The 26,610-nt window shown below is 43.9% G+C and overlaps 1 protein-coding gene across 1 annotated transcript in view; it reads right to left on the bottom strand.

Moving 5' to 3' along the window:
- The window catches only part of KCNH5 (potassium voltage-gated channel subfamily H member 5), a 147,752-nt gene that overhangs the window by 12,043 nt on the left and 109,099 nt on the right, over nt 1–26,610 (bottom strand). Inside the window, exons 9-10 of the mRNA XM_015629587.1 lie at nt 26,217–26,469; nt 15,512–15,708 (exon numbers count right to left, since the gene is read on the bottom strand). Coding sequence (XP_015485073.1) covers nt 15,512–15,708; nt 26,217–26,469 — 450 coding nt within the window. The remainder of the gene's footprint in view (nt 1–15,511; nt 15,709–26,216; nt 26,470–26,610) is intronic.

Genomic DNA, 26,610 nt, shown 5'->3' with positions numbered 1-26,610 from the left:
GCCCATTATACCCAAGATCTTTCACTGCATGTGGAAGTGAATCCCAGCAAAGACAGCCTCACCCACCCCAACCAGCCCATCTCATGACTTTCAGAGAACCCCACTGGTGTAAAGAGATGGTGGCACGTGGCACCACGACCACATTGTCACCACCTATCCTGCCAGCACGTCACCATCAGGTTCCCCAGGGCTCAGGAGCTGCTGGGAGCTTCCCAGTTCCTCCCAGCCCAGCTGAGGGGTGCTGTGCTCACTGCCAGACAGTGCCCCCTTCCACAGGACAGTTCCCAACTCCATCAGGCAAACTTACATCGATTGGCTGCTGGATCAATACCTGCTATTGGCACTGGCCTAATGAAATGTCAGTCAGCAGCACTGCCAATTGATCCAGGCTCATCTGTGCTGCAGATGAGCTACTGTCTCTGCATTTTACCAGAGATGATTAAAAGAGAAAACAGCCTTCATTTCTCCCAGGATCTCCTAAGGGGGACACGCTCCTGGGCAGGGAGAGGGAAACACAGTTCAAAGCCTCCAGATGACAGCAGGGTGGTTCGAGCTTGGGGCACACGGCAGAAACAGAGAAAAAGTGCCAAAAGACTTCATAAGCTGCTCTTCAGCCTGATTTAACTTGGAGTAGAAAATCAATCATCAATAATAATATGCAGCACTAATCCACCACTCCCCTTTCCCTGTATTGGAGGAAGTTGGATTTACGTAGCTGCCATTTGTGCCAGAGGCCACCAGGGCACAGAGAGGTCATGCATCACCTGCCCAGGGTCACTGAGCTCTTGAGTGGATAAACTAAGGGGAAGAAACCAAGGTTTCCAACCTAAAGCCCCTATAGTAGGAAAATCCATATTGCAAAAAGATTAAACATATAAATATATATTTTAGAAGTAAAAGATTATTAATATAATAACAACCTTTCTTTTCACCACTGTCTGGTGTGTAGAGTTCTGGATTTGAAATAATTGAAAGGGCTCAACTTTAATTGCAGTTAATTGCTGGAATTAAATCCAGACCAGGACAACTTACTGCTGCTCAGGCCGGGAGAGGGGTGAGGAGGGAGGCAGAACTATTTCTGTTTATTTAGTGACAATTTTCAGAAAGTTGTGCTTTTATTCCAATGAAAAATATCAAAATCTTCATGTTTGGCTTTTGGCCAGCCCTGCTTGTGCAGTGTTCCTGCATATCCCCAGCACAGAGCAACAGGCACAGAGGATTTGCAGAATTCGTGTTTTCTTCTCTTGTTTTTGCCTCTTATTGCTTTTTGCCTGAAGACTAAATGGTCTCACTAAATGCCTAAGAGAGTCTCTCCATTTACAAAGTAATACATCAGCAAAAGAATTGCAAATTGTTCCCCAAATGTCCTACTCTCTCCTGTCTGCTTTAAGTGGAAATTTAAATTAATTGGAATCATTATGGCTTTCTTTTTTAACTTAAATATTACTGTACCAGACTATAAAGTGCCTGAAATTTAATCTGAAGTCTTCAGACCAGAAAAAGCATTTTGTAACTGAAAGATTTTTGATTTTTTCCAGCTATATCCACTGGTCCAATAAAAAATAACACCCATTGCTATCAGCCTTGTTTCTGACGCTGAGAACATTCTAGCTGGCTTTCAGAAACCTTGGTTTTATATGGAATGTGCCACCAGCTACTCTGTTCACTTCATCCCTTTCAAGGTTTTGTTAATTTATTGAAAAGCTTTTACAGCAGGAGCTTCAATTAAAACAATGCACTTCCATTGCCATGCCATGTAGAACACCATCAGTTTTGTCTGGAACTGGTAAGTCAGGAATGAAAAAATAATTTTAAAAACCCAAGTGGAAAGGACAGGGGGCAGCCTCAGCACCTACAAGAGCCAAGACATCATCACAAAACAGGGGGGTAAAACATGCTGCTCAGTCACTTTCAGATATTCCTCACCTGAATCAGGGCTAATAACAGAGATCAATTTAGTGGGGAGAGTCAACTCCAGACTCAAGCTAAGCCAAAAACATTCCAGTGTTCATGACTGGAGCAGTTTTAGACTGGTGTATGGGCAATCATTTGTTTCTTTCCCATTTGCTTCTAGATCCCAGTCCAAGACCTGACCTATGTCACACCACATAGAAGGGCACCAGGGCTCCTTCTGTCCCACAGCAGTGTCCCCCTGCAGAAAGGCAGGATCCAAGAAGACAGAGAAAGGCTCTTCTCAGTGGTGGCAAGCAGGAGAAAATGGGCAGAAATTGATGCTCAGGAGTTCCACTGAACACAAGGGAAAGCTTCTCTCCTATGCAGTGACTGAGCACTGGAACAGATTGCCCAGAGCGGGTGTGGAGTCTCCCTTGCTGGAGATACTCCAGACCCATCTGGACACAATCCTGTGCCCTGTGCTCTGGGATGGCCCTGCTGGAACAGGGAGGTGGGACCTGATGATCCACTGAGGTCCCTTCCAACCTGAACCACCATGGGATTCTGTGATTCTCTGATTTGGCTGCATTCAGAACTGCTCTCGCCTGTCTCTGTTTCCAAGCCCAGCTCACACTGCACTGTGGTTCTGCACTCAGCCAGCCAACCATGGCCAAATTACCTCAGCTATTCCTTTTCCTATACAGCCTATTGCCATACCAGAGAAGACTGAAGCTGTCTAGAGCAAAGTCAGGACACTTCTGCCAGTGCTCACTCCCTTTCTACAGCTCTTTGGGATGAAACCTGAGCTCAAATGACCACTTGACCATATCCCAGTGTCTACCTCACCCATGGGATGCCCTGCAAACAAAGCCACAGGGATGCTGGCAGAGAGAATGAGTTGGGGCACTTCAGCAACTCACATCTGTGCTCAGACACAGCACAAAATCCACTGACAGGGTGACCTGGAAATTCTTTCAATTTGAAATCAAGACTTGAAATGGATTAACACCTCTCAAAGACAGACTCAGCCCACTATGCAATAGATGTGAAATAACTCAGTTAAACCACTGGGAAATCCAAATTTGACAGGAAAAGAAGACCAAAAGGTTATTTAAACTTTCATCATCTACTTAATTTAACTATAGAAAGCTTGGTGAAATAACCTTAAAAAGTATCCCAGGGATGCTTCAAGTGAAACATCTCACCCAGCAAGAGCAAAGCTTTTCCCATTTGGGAGCTCTTGGTTGGCAGTGTGTGATTAAGGAGAGCTGGCTGTTGGAACATGCTGAAATTGCCTTTAATATGATGACAGCCACTGCTTCAGTGGGGAGGAACCACTTGGGGAGAAAAAAAAGACCCAAGACACAAGCATGAAAGCATTAAGTATGCTGTCAAGAAGAAATACACCATGAAGAGGATGTGCTACTTTCACCTAAAACTTGTCCCTTTAGCCTTAAGTGGCTGGCTTAGCTCTGCCACTGAGGGTGCTTCAGCTGAGGAGACCAAAGGAATTACAGTCTTTTTAGAGACATCTCTGTAATTGTCAGCAGAGCAGGGGCCTTCTACTTACAGCATAATCAGATCAAATTAATTTTTAAAGACCACATTTAAATGATTTTGCTAATGTTTCCTCGTACTTGAATGTGCATCAGCAAAGAGCTCTTCCTTTTTGGGACAGAGAGTCAAGGGAAATCACCCACAGCCTGGAAAGGCAGGAGGAGAGCTGTCCCACAGACAGAAACACAGCATCAGCCGTGTGAAATTCAGTGTGCTGCTCCCTGAAGCCACTTGTGAGAGATGGAGCTGCTGCTGACAGTCCTCGTGTGGACAGCACCATGGGGCTGCCTACATGACACTCACCCCCAGAGGATGAAGTGCTCTCCCTGTCCCCAGAGGGAGCACTGATGTTTCCCCAGCTCAGGAGATGTGACTGAGGCAAGTGGGGACTCTGCAGAGCCTTGTGTTTATTCCTGAAGGGAATCCATCCACAGGAGGAAGAGAAGAGTTAACTGGTGGGGTTAGGGGGATGCCATGAACAGATGGTGTGGTGAAGAGCCATTTCCTTCCCACTTGCACGCTGACTGCATTAAATCAGTCCCTGGGCTTTCATGGCCATGAGCTAAGGCTGTGCTGGAAGGGTTTTAACAATCTGACCATATCCTGCTTGTGGGTATCATTCTATTGGGTCTCCACACCGCATCTACTCTTGGGGAAAGCTCCTTCCATTTTTCTCATGTGCTTCTTGGTGATCTTCCCTACTATCTGTACCTCAACCCCGGCTCTTTGCTGGCTGTGGATCTTTATAAAGCTCACCAGCACTGTTTTTGTTCCCATCCATGTACTCAGGCACTGACATGGGATGCTCTGTAGGGGCTGAGCCTGCTGGTTTTGCAGCCCTCGCTTATCTCATTGCTCCAGACCTAAACAATTTAGTTTGTAATCCTCAGTATTACATACTCTGGAAAACCTGGCTTTAAAAGTGATCAGAAATTACCTCTTCATGTAAAACTGGAGTCAGTCCCCTCTTCCTCTCTGGGGCTAGAAGAAAACCCTGTACCTGCACAAGTAACAGGTCTTTGCCATCAATAACATTGACGATTCTGTATTTCCCTATTTGTGGCCATGCTTCACCCTGTTTACCCAGAGTTTGTATTGCCTTCTACCATTCCCTGTGCACACACAATTAATGAAACACCAGCTGGTGCAGGATAAACACTGCTGCAGGGATGTAAAAAGACTCTACACAAAAACCACAGATCTCCACCTCTGTTATTTTCCATCTCAAATTCTGGGTTTGCCTCCCAGAGCTCCTCAGCTCAGAAATGTTGGCTAAAGCATCTCCCTGGTTTTTTTTTTTTATTTTTTTATTTTTTTCTGATGCCCAAAAAATCCAGCTAACCCCAAGGCTCCCACACAAGACAGAAGTTCTTCAGTCTCCTTCTCCCAGGAAGGCCTTGTCAGGAGGCTGCCTCTCCTCAGTGGGGTTTGATATCTGCCTCAGATGCTGGGGGATGCCTACAAATGTGCAGTTGTGTTGGATGTCAAGACTATGAAGAGGCTCAGAGGGCTGCAGAACCTCACCTATGATGACAGACAGAGAGAGCTGGGCTTGTTCAGCCTGGACAAGGCTCCAGGGAGACGACCTGAGAGCTCCTTCCAGTATCCAAAGGGGCTACAAGAGCACTGGAGATGGACTTTTGACCAGGGCACGCAGTAATAGGACAAGGGAAAATGGATATATAATTTATACTGCCAGAGGACAGGTTTAGATTCAATTTAAGGAAGGAATCTTCCCTGTGAGGGTGGCCCTGGCACAGGGTGCCCAGAGAAGCTGTGGATGCCCCATCCCTGGGGGTGTGCAAAGCCTCACTGGATGGGGCTCAGAGCAACCTGCTCTAGTGGAAGGTGTCCCTGCCCATGGCAGCAGGTGTGGAAATGATCTTTGAAGCCAAACAGACCCAAACCATTCTGTGAATCTGTAATTCTATGTTCCACCATGGGGCAGGGCTGATGCAGGGGGCCAGAGCACCTTGCCCTGAAGGAGGCCAGCAAGGCTAAAGAAGGCTGTTGGGGTTTTGCAAGCCCAGTCTCTGTCCCAGCAGATTCCTTGCCATCCCTATTAGCAGCTGTCTGACACGTTGGACTGAATTTGAGCCCAACTGGTCTGGCAGGAAGCTCTTCATGGGACACTAGAAAATTTCTAACAAATGCTTTAAGTTACGGCTGATGGTTCATCAGGCTCAGCCAGGCATCTGTTTGGTACATTAATGCATGGCTGCACTGAGCTTGTAAATTATTATTCATGTACTTCTGTAGAACATCTTGAGGTTGTTGGCTGAGTCCTTCACTAAATGGGAACAGGGACAATTATTCACACATGAAAAACATGCATGATTCAGTTCATCCATTTACATTTCTAGTGCAGCCTTCCTTGGCAGGATGGCCGATACAGCCAGGGAGAAGGATGGTCATCCATAATTGAGCTGCTCTCACCAACAACTGCTCCATTTAAACATGGATTTACCTCAGACACACCATGGAAATTCACTACAGTGGCACAGAGTCAGGGAAGGCAGAATTGGTGAAAATAGTGAGGTTAGACACAGAAATTAATTACAGAGATGACAGGATGCTCTGTTAAGGTCAGGGACGTGGACAAGGAAAACGATGTCTGCTCACTGAGAGGGAAGTAATGGGCATGAATGGAAAAGCAAATTTAATCATTAAAAAAAGGCTTCATTTCATCTGACCAGTGAGAAATATCCTGATTAGAAATGGCTGTTCTTTGCTGCTGTCATCTGCTGGTTGCTTAGGTCCCCATTTTCACATTTTTAAGGGAGTGTGAAGTGTTTTAGGCTCTCAGAAAAAGCCAGAGCCTGTTCCTGCGGTAACAGGAGCACTGATCATAATAAAAAAGAGGACAATGGACTGCTTCCAAAGGGATATGTACTCAGAGAGCACAGAGAGGTAAGTCCCCCTGCTCTGGAGGTACAGTGACTGATGGAAATTGAATATAGGAAACAGTATATAGAACCTTTTTGGCAGCTGAGACAGCTTTGTGGAGTACTAATAAAAAATCTGATATTCACCCAGAAGTCAGAGGGGAGGTCCCAAAGTTCAAAATATCAAAAGATCACTGACAGCTTAATTAATGGAGTTAAGAGAATCAGAAGTGTTTATAATGAACACACTGTGCTCCTTTCTTTAACAGTAACCTACAACTAAAAACTATACTACAGTTTTGTTATCTTCTGGAAGGGAAACAAATTAAGAGCTACAGCTGTAAGCTCTGAGAAGTAAAAATATGGGAGAAAAAGCAAAATAATAATATATATTCCTTCCTAAATGCACAGAATATTTTTAGCTTTCAGTAAGTTGCTCAGAAGTGCAATTATAGGGGACTCAGCTTATTTCAGGTGCTTCCCAGAATGTCCCTGTCCCTCCTGACAGCTGTGCCCACCTCTGGAATATATTTAAGCATCTCCTGAATTTGCTCCTCCTGACTTTCTTTGCATGGGACCTAAACTGAGCCAGCTTGCTAATCAAAGCCACTAGCAGACAATTAAAAAAGGAAATCATTAAGCTGGAAGTGACAGTCTGGGTTTTATTTTTAACTAAAACTAGTGGAACTCATGCAAACTTTCCCACAAAGTTCCTCTTGCACTTTGTTTACAATTTAGTACTTTCCTACTTGCAATTTAGAAAGCAGCTCCAAAATACCACTGAAAATAAGGTAAATCTAGGATTTGCAGGACTGCAATGATTATTGTGTGCTGAACCAGCACGTTGGGTATTATTGCATCTATGAAGAGTGAGCTGAAAAATAATAGATTAATGGATTTATGCTTGTACAGAAAAGAAAAGCCTTATACAGGGAGTTTTATTTGGCATAAATAGTTAGTTAGTTAGTTGAGCCTTTTTGTTCAAGTGAAGGCAAAAACCTAATAAATAAAATCAGTGCTGTCTCCACTGCAAAACTGCTGTGAAGTTGTTACTGATCATCTTTAGATGGGTCAAAATGGATCCTATTTTGGGTACAGCCAGACAACTCCCACATGGATGAAAGCTCTGCCTGTGCCTTGTGAAGCCCAGGGGATCCACTGATATGATCCCAATGAACAGGCAAAAGTTCTCTTTCCCCAGCCATGGCCATGGGTACATTGCCACCAGCACTCCTGGTCTGGCAGAAGTAAGGGTTAGGGAATGAGAAGTCTGGGGTAGAAGCTCATTTTTTACCTTCAAGTCATACTATGCTGTTGCTAAAATGTCTGGTGTTCAGCTCCAGGAAGCAATGACAGAATTAATCATCTCAGTTTTTTAGCATTTTCCCCTTTTCTTGAAGTTATCAGGTTGAAAAGAAATCATAGATCTACAGAGCAATTAGGCTCAGCAGCCCCTGTAAGAAGAAATTCATTGCTCTGGAATAATTGCTTGGAGGTTTGTGAGGTAACACAACACACCTCTGTCCCCTCTTCCTGTGCAAATCCTGCCTGCTGGCAAAAACTTCCTTATCTGGAAATCAAAAATGAAATGGCAATGTTCCTTCCCATTGCACCATGCACATTCCCTGCCCTTCCTTTTCAGTGGGAAGAGATTAAAAGCATCAATTTTAATCAATATAGGGAGGTAAACACAAAATGTTTGTTTTTTAATATTTACAAGATTAAAAATAGCAAACCTTTGATTTATTTTTTTTAATAGCAGTCATGTCCTGTGCAAGCAATGCTGCCTTGAACTGACATCAACAGACAGCCTGCAGAATGTTTTCTGTGTCAATCAAGGAGAATATCTTAATTATGATAACTTTCTAAACAAGAGAATAGAATGAATTCACAGAAAGCACAACAGCAAATAATCATCAATCTGCATCTTCACTCTAACACAGCCAGTCACATTTTTGTCTCCCTAGGGACACTGCCCATCCCTGACATTCCTGTTTAATGATCTTTCCACACACAAACAAATCACCCAGACTGCTCTGCCTGCCTGAGGAAGGGATGCCCCTACCTTGCACTGGGGTAAATCAGCCTGGAGTATCAGCTGCTGAGTCCCTGTGCAGAAAGCATCACACCAGCACACAGGGATCTTTTTTCTGCAGCCAGACAATGCTGTTCAAAGATCCTTGAATGAGATGTATGCTAAATTGCCTTGCATTTCTCAATGGAGACCAGCAGACAAACAACATAAAACGACCTTTTGATTTAGATTTAGACAGGGAAGTTACACATGCAGGAAAAGAATAAGTCTACCTCTGTAATGCCAAAGGATTATCAGAATTGGGTTCAGTCCTGCTTTTAACAGAGCTGGTGATTTGTCTCTTGCTCCTACAGAAGTGTGGTCAGGATGTCTGAGGAAGGTATTTAACTCAGAGATTATATCCAGAAGAGAATATTGGCGTGCTGGTACCCTGGGAGATTACTGTGGCTCTGAAACACTCCTAAAGATCATGGTGCACTGGCTGATCTCTGCATCTGCCTGCAGTCTGAAGGCAAAATGTGCTAATCCAGACTGTGCTGTGAATCCAGAGTACTCCAAACCTCCCGGAGAGGAGAGGAGAGGAGAGGAGAGGAGAGGAGAGGAGAGGAGAATCTACAACCATTATCTAATTCAACTGCCTGACCACTTGAAGGCTAATCAAAAGTTACAGTATGATCTTAAGGGCAATGTCCAAATTCCTCTTAAACACTGATGGCCTGAGGGTATCAACCATCTCTCTAGGAAGCCTTTTCCAGTTTTTGACCATCCTCTCAGTAAGGAAATGCTTCCTGATTTCCAGTAAACCTTCCCTGGAGCAGCTCTGAACCATCCCCACGCATCCTGCCATTGGATCCCAGGGAGATCAGCTCTCTGCCCTTCCCTCCCTCAGCAGCTGCAGGGGGAATTGAGGTCACCCCTCAGCCCCCTTTTCTCCAGACCAGACAAGCCCAAAGTGCTCAGCTGCTCCCCACACTCCTTCCAGCCCCTTCAGCAGCTTTGTTGCCCTGGATGCATTCAAGAGTTTCACACTTGGCACCAAGTTCTGCACTCAGCCATGAGTGCAGCCAGAGCCAAGCAAGAGAAATCCACTGTGCTCCCCCTGCTCCTCAGGAAGGGGATCCAGAGGTGCAATTGCTCCTCATTTCCCACAGTCAGAAGGACCTGACCAGCGCCCAGAAGAAATGAGTGTACGGGGGATGAAGAAGCGGCAGAAAGGAGAGGGAAAGGAGTGAGGCACAGGGAAAAGAGTCCAGCTCACAGCTACAGAAGTGAGACAGCAAACCCACGCCAGCTCTTGCAGCCTCACTCTGTTCCCACAGCTGTCCCACGCCGTCTGGCAGGGGCTGAACTTGAAGCTGCTGCAGTTCTCCCTTTCCATTTTTATGCTGCTCTTCTACCTAGCAAAGTCACACACAGTCCTCCAAGGACTCACTTCCTTGCTTTAAATGCCTTAAACTCAAATCCCCGTGTCCCTGAAGAGGGGCAAAGACACAAGGAATTGATCAGGGGAGCAGGAGATGGGAAGGAAGAGCTGCAGAGAAAACTCTCACCTCAGATCCGTAATTCTCGCTTGGAAGGATCTGTGGGGCTCTCGGTGGCAGAAGGTGGAGGATGGCCTTTGCTGGGCTGTCTGTAACCACACAGCTACAAACACACAGGGAATTGCTGCATTATCTGTACTGATAAATTCCTCACATGGGTTTGGTCCAGATCCCTGAGCAGTTTCTCCAGAAATTTCCAGCCCAGGACCACCAAACAACAATTCAGACAAGTTCACTTTATTTGAAGGCTTGGAGTGGGCTCTTCTCACCCAAGCACATTCAGCATACAAGTGTAGACACCATCAGAGGTGGTATTAGATATAAATCAGTGGAACAGTCCTTTAGGAAATATTGCAATTGAGTATTAACATATCTGGAGAGAGCGGTGAACGGAACAAAATTAAACTATAAAAATCTTCCCAAATTTTCCACAATGAAAGTCTTTTCAAGCATAATGGCAGCTGCAAAGTCTGCTAAGATGTGCACAAAATAAAACCAAATAGATTTTTGAGGGGGTAACTTACTTGCTTGGTAACCACACTAAACAGTCACTGAAGATAAACTATAGCTATAGCACTTAATTTTCTGGGACAACGTGTTCATATAAAAGAAAACAAACCCCAGAGAATTAAAGACCAGAGAGAGAGGGAAAAGGCCTGAGACAAGGATGATGCTCTGACCCCTTTCCATGTAAGCAAGTCACTCCCCAGGACTGATGGGGACTGAGGGTGTGAGCACCAGCTGGTGAAGTGCAAAGAGCTCTGAACTAAGCTCCTGCAGTTGTGAGTGGCTTAATTCAGACCTCAGAACCTGTGAAAGTCCTCAGGGTCACCAGAACACAAGTGACCTTCAGGGACAAGGGCTGATAGCCAAGTGATGGTCTCTGCCTCTGGCATTGCTTCTGCATCAGGACACTCACTAATACACCATTGAGAGGGTCTGGAAAATGAAAATAGGGATGGTGAATGAACCTTGGGACAACCTTCACTTTCAGGACACGTGAATGCAGAATTCAACTTAAAATAAAGCTTTTCTAAAAACCACGTGACACAGAACTGACAAGTGATTCAGTCAAGAAACCACATGTGATGCATTAAAACCTCAAGCAAGAAGAAGAAGGCAATTTAAAAAGAAATTACTCTAATCTGAAGGAAAAAAGGAAAATAGGACGTGTGTGTTAACACAGTCTGATGGCCTCGCCCGCTAAAAAGCCCCAGAGATTCAGTGTGCTGGAGGTATTAGATAACATCAGCTGCTCACAGTGCTGTCCCTGGCTTTAAGAGCATCACAGGGAAAGGAGCTGAGCCTCCCTGAGTGGGATTTCGCTGCCTTAAAGGCACTCAGCTCTCCTCACGTCTCCTTGGCTCGCTCTCAGCACACCTTCCAGGAGCAAACGCTCCAGGGGTCAGACACCAACAATTGTCCTCTTCCCTGGCTGCTCCTGACTCATTCCTTTAACACAGCTCGCTCTGCCCACTATAGGAAACAGCAGGATGTGACTGTGTGCCTTAAAAGCTGTGGCTGAAATCTTTGACAGGAGAATTCTGTGAAATTCTTTCACAGGAGAATCTTAGCTGTGATTTCAGGAGGGACAAGATTTCTTCTGGATTCTTCATTGTGCTGGGCTCGCAGCTCAGCAGAGCTGGTACATTAGCTGCTACAAATGGAAGCAATGATGAGAAAAGGACAAAAACAAACCAGAATGTGGCCAGAGCAGGGGCCTTATAGAGGCAGGGCAGCACTTTTCTAGGACAAACATCCTTGTTCTGGCTCATGGAAATAAACACAAGGCAGCACAGCACAAGTGCAGGAATGAGGTCAAGATGTGGGCATGGACAGCAGCAGGGGATCAAGACCACCAAGACCCTCAAAGCCTTCCAACCCAATTCCAGGAAGGTCTGGAAGAACTGACATGATAACTAAATTGATAAATATAAAAATAACTAAAACTTATCTCCAGGACAGGGAAAACCTGTCTATAAACAGTCACCCCCACAAAGCCTGGGCATGTGTGCACCCCACAACCCTGGACACCCCAGCTGGAACAACGCTGGAGCCAGGACTGGTGATCTCTCTTCCTCACCATTCTTTTGCTTGTTTGCTTGCTTTCTTTCATCTCTCTCTCTCTCTGCTCCCTTTCACCCCACTCCTTTACCCAAAACCCACTGCTGTGTGCTTACACAAGGACAGCAGGGACTAACTCATAAAAATTCCTATGCCAAGTGTGCAATTTACTAATGAAACTTTGCAACCATTTGCAGATCCTCTGACTTCTGTGGCTCCTTTTGACCCAAGATTTCCACCTTGGGTGCTCACTTCCCTTTGGTGATTGGATGCCACTGAGCCTCCTAAAAATCAGTCGTGACTCCCCTCCCCAGGCCAAGCTCCATGGCTCAAGCTTGCAGAGACCCCCCTGAGCTGTGTGAAATCTCACAGAGGCACTTAATGAATTAGATATTATTAATATTCTCTTCCAGCATCAGAAGGCAGTAATTAACTCTTTGAAAACTCATCCCAAACCTTGCTTTGTTACTCAATCCTCAGAGGCAGCTATGTAATCTCGTTTTGATTTTAAAGAATATCTTTTCTGAATAATTCTTTTCCTTGATTGAAAAAAAAAAGAAGAAAAAAGTTAAAAGTCCTGTTTCTGCCTTGGAGTGTGCATTAGTGATGCCAGACATGCTGTAAAGATATCAGAGCACAAAACATGATATGCTGCAATACTTTTGCTGAGCAGATGCCTTAAGGAGGTCATTCAACATGCCAGGCTCTAAATGCTATTTGGGAGTGAGAAAACATTATTTTCCCACTTCAACAAGACTTTTGCTTCCCTGTCATGTGGAAATAACCTTTTGTACTCAGTGCTATTATTAATTTATTAGCCTTTTTAACGTCTAAATGTTTTACAGTCTATGGACTGCATCAAAGTGCTGGCTGAGGGACACGGCAGCACAAACACATGGTGTGTGCAACCAAATCCAAGGATTCAAAGAGCAGACCTGGTGCAAGAACACTTCTGCCTATGTATTTTTAACAGTGAGAACAACCATTTTCTCAGGCACAAACCCCCAAGGAGTGTATTTATGTCATAATTAAATGTCAAACCTTATGAGCGATGACTGTGTAGAAAAAGCGCTAAATATAAATTTCTATAGAAATCAATTAAAAGAGACAATGATTTTCTTTCCACTTAGGTTACATGACTCCAGCACAAGCTGCTGCAGCACAGTGCAGCTGTCAGCCCAGCCTCACTGCCTGAACAATTGCTTTCTGTTCACCTGATGGAACTGTCCTGGATGGCACCGATTTTCCTCAGGGATGAACTCGCCGCCAAACGCTTCTGTGATTCCCAGCAGGGAATCACGTATCCTTCCAGCAGATAGGAGGTTTGAAACAATCCCCTGAATGACTTTATGTAACAGGACTTGGACTGTGTCCCTGGTGTTAGATGTAGCATGATCTATTTTGTGCCCAGGAACAAAACACAGAATTTCTGCAAAGCAGGCTCTGGCTCAGCACATCTGACTGCAAGGCCAGGCTGCTTCCAAAGGAGTTATTGACTGAAACTGCAGGAGAGGGGTGGGCTTCATCTGATGTATGTGAGGTATTTAAAAGTTACTGATCATGGACTCTGTGAAATCAAAAGGGGATGGTTTTCCCATCCCAGACTGGGCACCAAAGAGGGGCCAGATGATTTCCTCCCAGAGGAACCATCCCTCACAGGCTATGGAGGTGATTGGGGTGATGTCCACACATCATCCCCCAATTTTTAATGAAATGAACTCTACTCTGCATGTCCCACATTGACACAATCCTTCTTTGACTCTTCATCCTCTCTCATGTATTGCCCACACACTCCCCCAAACAGCATTTCCTCCCCTTCTGCAAATAAAACTAACATTTTTTTAGGAATGCTGTTCCTTCTCACTGGGAGTCACTGCCCCCATGTCAAAGTCCATGTACCTGACACTGAGTTAAACAGCAGGTATCTCTAGTGGGAACTTGTGCTCCGTGAAACCAATTTTCCTTAAAAAAGGTGTGTGTGAGAGAAGAAATTCTGTGACAACTCAGCCAGGAGGCTACTCCCCATATGCAAGCCAGGACTGCTGAGCTGAGCTCCAGCACACTGCCCTGTCAGGAATAGACATGTCCATGTTTTCCTCAGGAAGCCAGCTAGAATGACAGGTTCTCAGTTTAAAGAAGGAAAGAATTCTTTTAGGTACAATGTACGTGGCATTATCTTGTCCCATGAAATCACCATCAGCAATGCCTGAGCAGAGCTGTCATTGCAGGGCTGTAGCTGGTGAGGGGGCAAGGGGGGGAATGCTGAAGTCAAGGCTTGGAGCACTTCTTATCAACAGAGAAGTGATAAGCTAGAAACCACAAACCAGCTTCCAAGCCCCAAAGCCCTCCTTCAGGTCTGGAGTGGAGTTAACAACCTTCCAGTCAGAGGTAAGCTGACAAGCTGGAACCAAACCTGATTATAACTCAGCTCTTTCAGGCCCCAGCACAGACAGAGGGGCACTGTAATCCCATTGCATCTGCTTCTTGCCGTGGGTATTTTGTGCCATACTTGGAGTATTAATGAGCACAAGCGATACACAGAAATTGAAACCTCCTCTGAAAGCAGCTCCAGTGGCTAAAGAGAAACTAGACTTGAGAAAGTAAAATTCTAGTTGTGTTGAACTGCTCTTACTGCAGAGGCTGAAATTGTCTTGTGAAATACTGAGGTAGCCTTGGTACAGGTGAGATGCCCGAGGTACAGTTGCAGAAAAATGTGTTTCAGCAGCTAGAGGATCACATCTAATGCTCAGTAATCTATAAATCATTGTTATGAGATTTCTTTATGCAAATGGAATTTATATAACCCTCATCAATCGTAAAAAAAAATCATAAAGATGAAATTTTGCAGCCGCAATGTGGATTAAAGGATCCCTTAACCTGTTTTCAAGATACGTCTTCATAGCTAATTAATTTTTAGATGGAGTGTTCTTTGAAAGAACTAATGGATAGTGAGCATTTCTGATTGATTATAAAATGAGCAGGAGGGTTTAAGAAGTGAGCTGTGAATGTAAATTCACTACCTAGCTTTATTAACCTTGCAATATTAAAATTCTAGACTATGCAACTGCAAGAAACAGGTATTAATACAGTACCTTTGATGAGTGTATTTTATTTATTTAACATCAATAAATTTCTCTTAGTTGGTCTATAACATGGAGATCCATCAGTTTGTCCTCTGAACTGTATCTTAGAGACTTCAACTTCGAGAAATCCAGAATCTGGATTCTATAAAATATAACTTTATATATTTATGCCATGGGGTGGAAAAAACCCAGCAAAATGAAAACCAGCAACTCTGAAGAAAAGAAAAGAAATGCAATTCATATGTCATGCTGCTAGGACTGCTCTCCAGAGCTGCAAATCTACAGGTAACTTTTATTGAGCCATCATTACCAACAGTGACAGCATTTATCAAAAGGCCACTCAATCTGGATGACCTGAAAACACCGTGAGGAAACGGGGGGTGTTAAACACTGCAAGCACCTGCAGGACTGTGCAGTCTCCTGGTGAGAGAAAGGAGAAGATAATGAGCTTACCCTCTTCCTCAGATTGCAGGTGAGAGTGAGGTTCCTGGAGAAGGAGTTTGCAAAAGCAGTGTAAAAGTCCAGCACCTTGAGCAAGGCTTCTCGCTTAATTATATGCAAATCGCAGTAGGTCAGAGCCCGAACGTTGGCACAGGCGTGGGCCAGGCTGGTTTCCTTCCAGAAGATATCACCAAACACGTCACCTTTACCTGGAAAACAGCAGGGCAGATTTGTTAAAAGGTACTGCTTAGGCAGAGGTTCCCAGGACACAGATGATTTTTTTCACAACCTTTTTTTCACAACCTGTCGTACGCTCCCAATTATCCCAACGCAAGCTCCCAGCCATGAAAACTAACAAGGGGAAAAGTTTTAAAATTAGCTGAGGTACTTGAGCATCCTTAGCAGTAGCCCCAGGTTTTTCAGGTATTTATAGATTGCTCTGTGAAGTGTCACAAAGTGTAAGAGCCAGATTGTAAAGGTCTCCCTGTAGCTGAAGATACAAGTAATGGATTTTTCAAAGGTTACCCAATATAATGAGCACTTAACTAATGTTCAGGTGATTGAGTATTTCAGGTGTCTGTTCCCAAGTGATTTAGGAGTCCTGCTCTTACAAAAACCTTCTGACATCTAGGTTCTTTCATCCTCATGGCTCTACAGTGAGGGGCAGGACCCAACTTCCAGGGCCCAAGGGCCACATTTTGGAGGATGTTTAAACATTCTTAATTCAGTGTCAGTGGTAACATTCCTTCTGGAAAACCCACCAAAAGCCACACTGAGACTTTTAACCTTTAAATAACCACCTCTAAATCTTAAACACATCCAAAAGTACAGTTCTAAACCCAAATTCATCCATTTAAGTAAAGGCTTAGTCTTAAGCCTGTATTTCAGTGTTTGCTGAGCAAGAGAGGGTTTGACACCTGAGACACCTACATGGATAAATACCTTCAACCAGAGGGGAAATTTACACCTGAAGGCTACACTGCACTGGTGGGCAGTGCAGCAGAACAGCTGATTGAGGATTTGGGACTAGCTGTAGTCCAGTGCCACAGACAGAAGAGCTCCATGCATTGGGAGTGCTCTGACTTAGCCCAGTTTTCTTTCCTCTGAAAGGAATCCACATGCCCCACACCTGTGCTAGACACTCAAGCAGGAGAAGAGGATGAGGACACTAGATTGAAAATCACACTTCTGACCCAACCAGAAGCCCAGCATGGGTGCAGATTGGAGATCTGCTTTCAGGTGTGGAACTTCTGGCTGCTGTGAGAAGAGGCAACAGAAAACACATTGAAACATTCCAAAGCTGCCTCTTGCTGCCTGGCCATGGGCTGGGCAAGGACCACAGTGGGTGGTTTGTTGCTGACACCTCAAATCCTGAAGCAGAAACAGGGGTACAAAGGGTATTTTTTTGTTTCAGACCCCCAGAGACTTCCCAGCTCTGTATTTTAGCAGTTATTAAAATGGAACTCAAATCAGTCAGTCAGTGGCTATTGATTCCAGGCACCTCGAGCAGCCCCTTGGTGAAGGTTAGGGATGTTATAGTTTTGGCATAAAAAAAGTAATGAATTTTTGTATTTTTTCTTTTAAGGACTTTTAACATTTTGCTCCACTCTATTGTGGAAACACAGACCAGAGGGGTAATCTATCCAACCTTATTACTTTTAGGGGTCAGAGGCCCTATTTCTCTATTTCCATTTTTGCTTTTGGTATTGTATCCAGTAAAACATATCTAACATTTCTCATGCAACGTGAAATAAAATGTGCAAGTCCTTATCTGCCCTTCTCTGTTTTTATTTTCTAGCAAATGTCTCTATAATGGAATCATCTCTTAGAAAGGTTATAACTGCATCCCATTGAGCTGCTTTTGATTCTACATATTTTTATGTAATTAAAATTAACTACAATACATAACACAGCTGGTATAATTTATAAAACAAGGTGCTTTAAAATGTTTTCCTTAATACAGAGCATTTTCTAGTAACATTGTAATTTACCCAATGTACTGTTTCAAAATTACCTTTTGCAGTTAATTGTCCTTGTCTCTACTTAGAGTTCAAACCCCAGTTTACAGACATACTCAACAGAGTTACATAATTTATAGAAAACAGTCCATTTCTGAAATGCAGAAAATTGCTTAATGGATTTGCTCTCTGAGGTGGACACAGGACAGAGCTGGGTCGTGCTTTGAGTGCAGAGTGCAGTTAAAAGACAGTGGTTCTACCACAAAAATGTGAGCAAACCACTTGTTCTCTTTTCAAATTTAAGCTAATATGTAGTTAATTTAACCAAGAGGTTGAAAGCAGTGGGTGCTCACCCCAAAACTCAGGACAAATTGTGCGTTACAGAATCTGTACACAAATGGTGGAGAAAAGAAACCAATATTCATAAGCTTGGGAAGATCTTCTTGTCTTCAGTGTGGCAGGGAACTGCAGTGGTTGGGGCTTAAAGGCTGGGATATGATGAACTGAACTTATTCTCTCTTCCATGAGCCATCACTCACTGCATTTGAAGGGTGAAACTCTGAACTCCTCTTACATTGTGGTTTATACTCCTCAGAAAATACAAAATCCTGGAAGCCTTTAAGGGATGTTGAATTTGACATTTCCCACACACACTTCTGAGCTTGTTTGCTGCTTATAAATGTGATAAGGAATGTACAGAATGAAAACAAAACCTCCCAGATTCTCCACAACAACGTGTCTTTTTTCATAAATACAGAGATTAATGTACTATACTTTATCCCTATTAACTGTAGTTCACTGTGCAGAGAGAGGTAATTATTCACTCAGGACAAGATCAGATGATTGGAAAAAATTCTTTACTCAGGGGGTGGTGAGGCCCTGAACAGGATGCTCAGAGAAGCTGTGGGTGCCCCATCCCTGAAATGCCCAGGGCCAGGCTGGATGGAGCTTTGAGCAACCCGGTCTAGTGGAAGGTGTCTCAACCCATTCTATCATTCTGGGGTTCATTTTACATATTGCAATTAAATAAAAACAAAACTTTCAGTGTTGCAAAACAGGAAATTTAACTGGCTAGGTCTGACACAGCTACCCAGAGACACATACAAGTATTTTTCACTTGCAGGGGATGTTCAGAGCTCCAGGGAAAGTGCTGCTGGGGCTGAACTGGGAATGCAGAGGTGCTGATGCAGCCTGCATAATTTCCAAAGCTTCTCTCTGGAGATTTATTGAGGCCACAGTACATTCTCTCCCAAATCTGCCCTGTCCTGAGTCCTGAGCACCTCCTGAATGGGAGGGAAACCCTCTAGGAAACCCTCCTGCTCACTGCCCAGAGCATTGCTGGAAGAAGGAATGCTGTAAATAAGAGTGAGAACTGCTTGCACACATTTTACACATCACAGAATCATAAAATCCTTTGGGTTGGAAAAGACCTCTAAGACCATCAAGTCCAGCTATTAACCCAGCAATGCCAACTCCACACTAAAACAACCCCTAAATGCCACATCTATAGAATTATGGAATGATTGGGTTGAAAAGGACCACCAAGATGATAAAAATTCAGATTTTGCAACTGAAAGGAGCATGGACAAGAAGAGGACATGTGAAGGGTGTTGGTGGCAGTCATAATTTTTGCTGAAATAGCTGAACTGCTATAATTCTAAATACTACATATGCATGCCAGTACATAAAATACACATACATATTCATGCATATTCACATAATATATCTTTAGGGGCAATCACATGGAATGCAGCTGTATAACAGGTCAGGATATTTCTATGCACGGTTCTATCTTCTGTATTCTGATAACCTTGACTAACAGATTTGGGGGGACAGATGTTCTCTGCAGCCTTACACCATGGACTGACCTGCCAGACAGGAGTTCATGCCTGGACCTTTCAGGCAGAAAATTTCCTAAGGGTTTTATGGAACCCCCCAGGAGCTTGCTGACAGAATGAAAAAGTGTTTAAACTCAGAAACACTCTTTTTAAACAGCATTTCAGAACCCACATGTGTATTCCTGTAAAGACAAAATTTATCCTCCTTCAGATAGGGACAGAAACTGAGCTAATAAATGTCCTAGCAGACATAAGAGCTTGATGGATCCTTTGGAAGAAAGTTTAGGCAGGCAGTTAAAGAATAAATTCTTGGTGTGAAATAGCACTGAGTAAAAACACATAAAGGGGACTAAGACTTCTTAAGGAGGTGTTTTTCTGTGCAGTCTTAGCTAATAGATCAGCTACCCTTTAACCCTTTTAAAACATCTCCAAAGCCTCATCAGTCACTCTAGCATGAGCCAGACATGATGAATGATGTTGGCTTTCCATCAGGATGCACTCAAATCTGAGGTTGCTTATGAAAAGCAAAGGCTGATGTTGTTTGAGGATCAGTAAAACTGTATCACAGAGAGAAAATGTTCATCCAGTCAGCTCAAGTGCCAAATACCACAAAGTGATAACAGCATGCACACAAATGGAGGTCACAATTACATATATCGGTGTCTATATTCACACAAATTCATATTTCTATGTATCTGCAGTGGAAGTTCCTGCTGCAGGACAGATGTGTCCCAAACTGATGTAGGAACCCAATGAGCAGAGAGTGAATCAGCTCCTGTCACCCAGATCAGCTCTTTGATGGGCCAGTTCTGCATCTCCTCACCATGGCACACTGGGACTGGTTGCACAGGTTTACAAAATGATGCAATATATTCATGGAATAAAATCCATCTGTGGCTACTAAACACAAAAGATTTCCCTCTGGGTGAAATACAGTCCAGTGGAGGGCTGGAAACATTCTGGGGAAGCATCAGAGTTTTTTTACTTCACCTTCCTACTTTCTCCTGCACATCTGCTATTGACCACTTTTGGAGACAGGCTGCTGGGCTGGCTGGGTTTCTGGGTGTCCCAGTTTGAGACAAATTTGGGAGGAAACAAATTTTGGAAAAATAGGGGATACTGGACCATAAAGTCACCCCAAGACATTTGGCTTAGCTGAAACAGTTGTTTCTGCCTAAAGAGGGTAAAATCCATCAGGTGCACTTCCCATCTGGGACATCACTGCAAGCACAACCAAGATGGGCAGAGATGATACTAAACTGGGAGAGAGGTCTTCTTGTCCCTGCCAATGTTTAATCCTCAACTTCAGCCTTTTTCTGGAGCATCCAAAAGGGCCAGAACTTCCATATCAAAGCTGATCACTGAGCAGCTTATAAATCCACCTGGATGGGACTGCATGTGAAAGGGCAGAACAACAGGAGCAAACAGCATTTCCAGCCTCTGAAGCATTGTCAAAACAGTCAGTAAAGCAGCAATGACAAAGAGACTGTGCCAAAAGCCAGGTCCATGCTGGCAAAGGTACTTTGCATTATTTAACACTTTCCCCCATCTGCACCTGGAAACACAAAGGAATTGACCTTTCTTACAGCATTCAGGACTGCTGCAAGCAGGGCCCAAAGTCCAGAAAGATTTCTCTCCTTATTTCTCTCATTTTTAATCAAGTATCATACTGCCTCACGTCCTTCTAGAAGCCCCAGCTCCTGGAGAAAGGTTATTTCCATTTTGATTTTATATAGAAACAGCCTTCTCTCCTCCTGACTTAGGAAATAAACCTGAAAGCATGACCATTCCTAACACCTTGAAAACTCATAGGGCAAATCAGATTGCTTCAAAATGTTATTCTGATTTAAAAGAACTGTACCACACAATTTTAAAATAATTTTCCTATTCTTGTGCTGGCAAGATTTTCGAGTTTTGGCACTGAAGCATGCAGGTCTAATTCAAAAACATATCAATTCAGAGAAAGGAATCTTTCTGACTCTGGAGGCTGTGAATCAAATCTGTAACACACTAGCTGACACTAAATTAAGATTGATGTTTCTTATCATAATTAACCATCATGCAGAGACACAAAAATATATTAAATTTACAAAATAATATGAAAAATTCAGCTCTGTCAGTAAGAACTAATGACACTTTTGAACAAGCATCAGTAGGACTAAATCTTACAACGGTACTGCAGATGTCAACCCAGACCTGCAAGATCTGACTGATTCCAAGGCACTTAAGAAGAACTGCACAGTGCAGACCAGAAAATCACACTCATTTTCAGACCAGTAACCCTTCAAGTATTTTGCAAAATATTTTCAGATTCAGCACTTAAATCCCAGCCTAAACTGCATTAATTATTTCAGTTCTGCTAGGTGATAAAAACCCAACCCTTTCCTCAATGAATCATTTTCCTCTTATTTAATTTAGAGCTTTAACTCATTGGAACACAGGGGGACTTTTCCTATAGATGAAATAGGACACAGCCTGCTCTATAAATTGCTACCAGGTGCATGCTGCTAACCTGGGGAAATGTTCACAATTAGTCTGCCTTGGTTGACTTCACATGGAAAACAACACAAAAGTTCAGTACAAATTAACAAGAGCTAATTTGACACAGGGGCCAATTCTGCCACCTTCATTCCACTTGAGAAGAAACCCAAGCTGCAAACAACCAAATTAAAATCAGGGAATTAGCCACTAATACTGTGAGATGGAACTGGACTGACAGGTTTTCATGTCACAAAATGCATCATGTGCACCATCAGTCTTGTCCTGCACAAAACACGTGCCCAGCTGCCCTGGCATGGAAATTCAAAGTGCTGATGCATGGATACCAAATATCATCTTGTTAATGCCCATAGGTGAGAGCTATGGAGCTCCTGGGGCTCCTGCTCACCCAGATGGGAGCTGCTACTTGCTCTTCCTCTAAAGAACTTTTCTCTGTGTGATTTGGTGGGAGACTCAACCTTTTGACCTCCAAACACAAGCAGCATTAAGAGCAGAAAAAGACTCAACCCTATTTTCATCCACCATACCAAACTCAAGAAGACACTTGCTTTACTCCTCTGATCCTGCATCATATCCCCTTCCCAGATAAAAAAATTTGGAGACAAGTAATAAATCAGACCATTAATAAGGTCTGGTTTGTCTAATAACAATCAACAACAGGTTACTCTGGAATTATATGCAGAACATGCTGAGAATTAACATGTAATACATAAAGGCAAATAACTGAATACTCTGGGATCAGGACCCTAAGTGGCTGAAACATGAACTATTAAATTTATATTCATTATGGTTTGACTGTCATACTGAGTTCACTGAGCAACAACCCCCACCAGGATTTCACAGCTCAATATATTTTTATCGCTGTGCAGCTTGAGCAATATTTTTGATCAATTCCTACAACCAACGTCTGAACGCAGCGGGCCATTATTTTTCTGCTGAAAAAAAACCCCCAACTTCTTTAAACCTTGTTAATCAATGTGCCCAGCTTTAGTTACTGCACAGCTCACACAGCCAGCTGTGTCGATAGCAGGAGCTGGAAAGCAACTTTCAGAGCCTCTTGGTTGGCCCTGCCACCAATGTGTAACTCCTCATCAGGAGCAAATTCAGGTTAATTGCAGCAGGGTCAATTATGAGGTGCCCTCTGGTAGCTGATGCCTCTTTTCATTAGCCTGGGGACTCCAAACCCCTGGTTCTCCCTGAGATGCTCTGCTGGTAACACATCCTGTGCAGAGCAGTGGCAGGTAAATTGTTTACTCCTGCTTGAGACGGTGGAAAATTACCGACGTGCCTTCTCAGGGTCACCTCGCTTACTGGGAAAGTTTGGATAATTAGAGACAAGACTGTTTGCCCTTCTCCATTCTCCTGGCAGCTGCAGATGAGTTGTGTTCAAATGTCTGTGTCTCCTTCTCCCCAGTGTAGCAGCACCCCAGCTCTGCACATGGAGTGCTCCCTGCTACAGCCAGGACCTGCAAAGGGTGGGACACTGCCCTCCAGAAGAGGAGGTAACTAATGAAGGGATCATAATGGGGCACCTGGATATCTCCATTAATGAGTCCTAAAAACTGCAGTTTGGAGTCATTCTCTTACTGTTAGTGTTTCTGTAATGCTGATTACTGCAGCGTTTAATTACCCAAAAATGAGAACAAAATCAAACTGGGGAGAACAAAATGTCACAGTGCTGCAAGTTGCCCTGTCAATCACCAAGCTCCACCTGATTTCAAGCACAGGAAACACCAAAGCTGGCACTGTTGAGGCAGGAAAAATGCTGCTGAATGAAAGGATGGTTGTTCCATGAAGGTGGAAAAAACAGAAAAGCACCTGGATGGGATGCCAAGTCTCCTGAGAACGCTGTTTCTGCAGGCAGGGAGGATGGATGTGCCAACTCACCGTGGCTGTGAGGCAAGGAAACATGATATGGGAAGGTGGACAAAGGGAGATTGTGGAGTGACTCATGCCAGGACCTGAGGGAGGATGAAGCCCTGCACTTTGGATGGAAGCATGAATGTCAGAGACAGGACTTGATGGTTCTTAACCTGTTTAAATGCCCCTACCTGACTCGCTTTTCTAGTATATTCCACATTTAAAAATACACCACATCTGCAGGTGAGCATGCTTAAAAAAAACCCAAAACACCCCTTCTCCCTCTCTCCTTCTTTAAGCAAGCCAAATACACTTTTGTATTAAACCACATTACACTATTATTTCCTCTGCAAGGAGCAGAGGCTGCAGACAGCATGTCCTGTTCATCCTGCCCTCATAGAGGAAATTAATGAGGACAAGTTTCCAAAGGATACTTATTGCTTTTCCTCTGCTCTAGGTCAATGCTGGGGGTGGAAGAGATGGACAGACTGGCAGCACAATCCTGCAAGTTGACTTTCCCTGGGAAAAGCAGTGTGGCAGCAGGTTCTTGGAGCGTTCAAAGCAGGTACTGAGGTTTTCCCATTAGTCAGTTTTTTTAAACCTGGTCTCCCCCTTAGGCAGATTCATGTTCCTTGTGCTTGAACTTCTCAAAGCAGAGCAGATCAATAAAAATTATGTTTTTCATTGTCTGATCTGCAGTTGCTGTTTCAGGTGCCACAGCTGCCACTAGAAATGTCTTTGCACCTACATCTGGGAGAGATTTTCTTCCACAAGCGAATTTTTAGGACACAATATCCCATAATTACTCAGTTCACTATTCTGCTAAATAATCTGTCAGAGCATGAAAAAACTCTTCAGTGTGTTCAAGGGCTAGAGGAAGCAGTTTATCTTGCTTTAAGTTACATTTACACGTTCTGCCAATCCCTGTAGTACATAATGAACACGGCTCTGAGTCATGGAAGAATTGAAGGCACTTTTGGTAATTAAAGGTAATTCATTTAACCAGATATGGTTAAAAGTCTCTCTGGTCAAATGGGGATTAACACAGATACTAAATTTAATACACCTGAAAGGCAGAAACAAAAAGTTCTTACTGTCATGTCATTCCAAACACACAGTATTGATTAATAAATGCAAACAAGTAGCATTTTGCATGTAATGTATTTAGTGATAGCTCTCAGTTCAGTAAATTACATATTTATTGGTTTCATTGTAAAAAAAACATGTATTTGTTTAAATACTGCTACTTCCTCTTAAGCCTTTTGGGTTTTTTTAAAAATAATTGTAAGCAAATATATCATCACTGAGATTAATTATAAAAATGAAATGGTCCAGTGAGCTGGAATAAAAGGAATAATTTCCCATGGAAATTGTTGATTTAGGAGCTTTCATCGTAGTGACTCCATGTCTGAATATGGAAGATTCATTGTTACATTAAACCTGTTTCAAAACCTTAGTGTTCCCTGGAATACAGAAAGGTGCAGCAGGTATTTCCAAAGAGCATGGATGTGTGTTTTCCTGAGCTCACACTCCAGCTGGGAGAATCCAAGTGATATCTGGGGCATGCAGCCCCATCCTCACACTGCCCAGTCCCACCCCAGTCCCAGGCACACACACATTTTTAGGAAAACACTTCAGGAGCCCTCTGGAACCATCCTTAGAGGGAAGAAGCAGCACAGAGCTTCAGTGGGGTCTGACAGCTGCCCTAGGACCAGGAATCCACCAGCTCTGCCCTCAGGGAGTGACAGCTCCAGCTTAAGAGAAGACAAATATTCAGCAGGATCTGAGTTCTATAATAACTGGGTTTATTTTAAACAGGCAAGGCAGGCTCTGGGTAGTTTTTCTGCAGAGCCACCAGTTTTTCCTCCACATTGTTCTGCCTCTGAGGAGGATTCCTGCCTCCACTCAGGTGCTGACCACTCAGTCCCACCACATACCACACCTTTCCCAATCCCATACAAGCTAAGAAGGGTCTGCACTGGGCTCTTTCCCAAAACCAGACAGCACAGTGGAGTCACAAGGTGATTTACCTAAATTACTCAGATTTCTGACTGTGGTTTGACACATGGTGTAACCCCATCCCTTTGCAAAATCAGATCAGACTCTTTCTTTTCTGTAAAGCCAGCTCCCTACAAGCAAAAATTTTGCCTCCTTGCAGAGACTGTTTTCAGGTGTTATTCTGGGCTAGAACACAGACAAATGAAAATCCCAGTGCGAAGGTTAATGCAGAAATCCTCCTGAGGGAGTAACATAGAACAATGTGCATTTCCGCCAGCAGGCCGTTTAAAAGATGTCATGCACACAGATGCCATTCTCTTCTGCTCAGAGACACTGTAGCTGTGACCAGTGAGCCATACTGGGCAGAAAGAGCACTCCCAATGGCACAGAAGATGAAGGATTTGCTTCTAGAGAAGGATCTCTGGTGACACAGCATCTCCATCTTATGACAGCTGCTGGTCTCCCACAGTCCCAGCTGATGTTGGGCAAGACTCGTTAATATTCAAACCTCAGCAGAAGGAAAACACACACAAACCACACACACCCCAGCAGGGATCACAGTACCTAAAATTGCCACCACCTCGTCGTCCTGGATGACTTCCAAGGATCCTGAGACCACAAAGCAGAGAGCATCAACGCTTTCTCCAGCGTGGTAGATGAGGTCCCCTGGGGCACAATGGATGGTCTGGAACTCCACGGCCAGGGCTCGCAGGCAGCCGTCGCTGGCCAGCCGGAAGGCAGGGTGCTCGTTGAAAACTTTCCGGTTCAGGTGCACGCAGATGTCTGCTCTCATGTCCTTTGGGCAGATGGAGAGGACCTGGATAAATGAAAAGATGGGAAAGCAATCAGATGGGGATGTGACACCAAGGCCACCGGTGTATGAAATAACCAGATGGATGGGTCTGAAGATGTGCCTGGTGAGGGGGGATCTTGAAATCCACCCACCCATCCATCCATC

This window comes from Parus major, chromosome 5, assembly GCF_001522545.3.
Source record: "Parus major isolate Abel chromosome 5, Parus_major1.1, whole genome shotgun sequence".
NCBI lineage: Eukaryota > Metazoa > Chordata > Aves > Passeriformes > Paridae > Parus > Parus major.
This window is presented reverse-complemented; position numbering and strand designations above follow the sequence as displayed.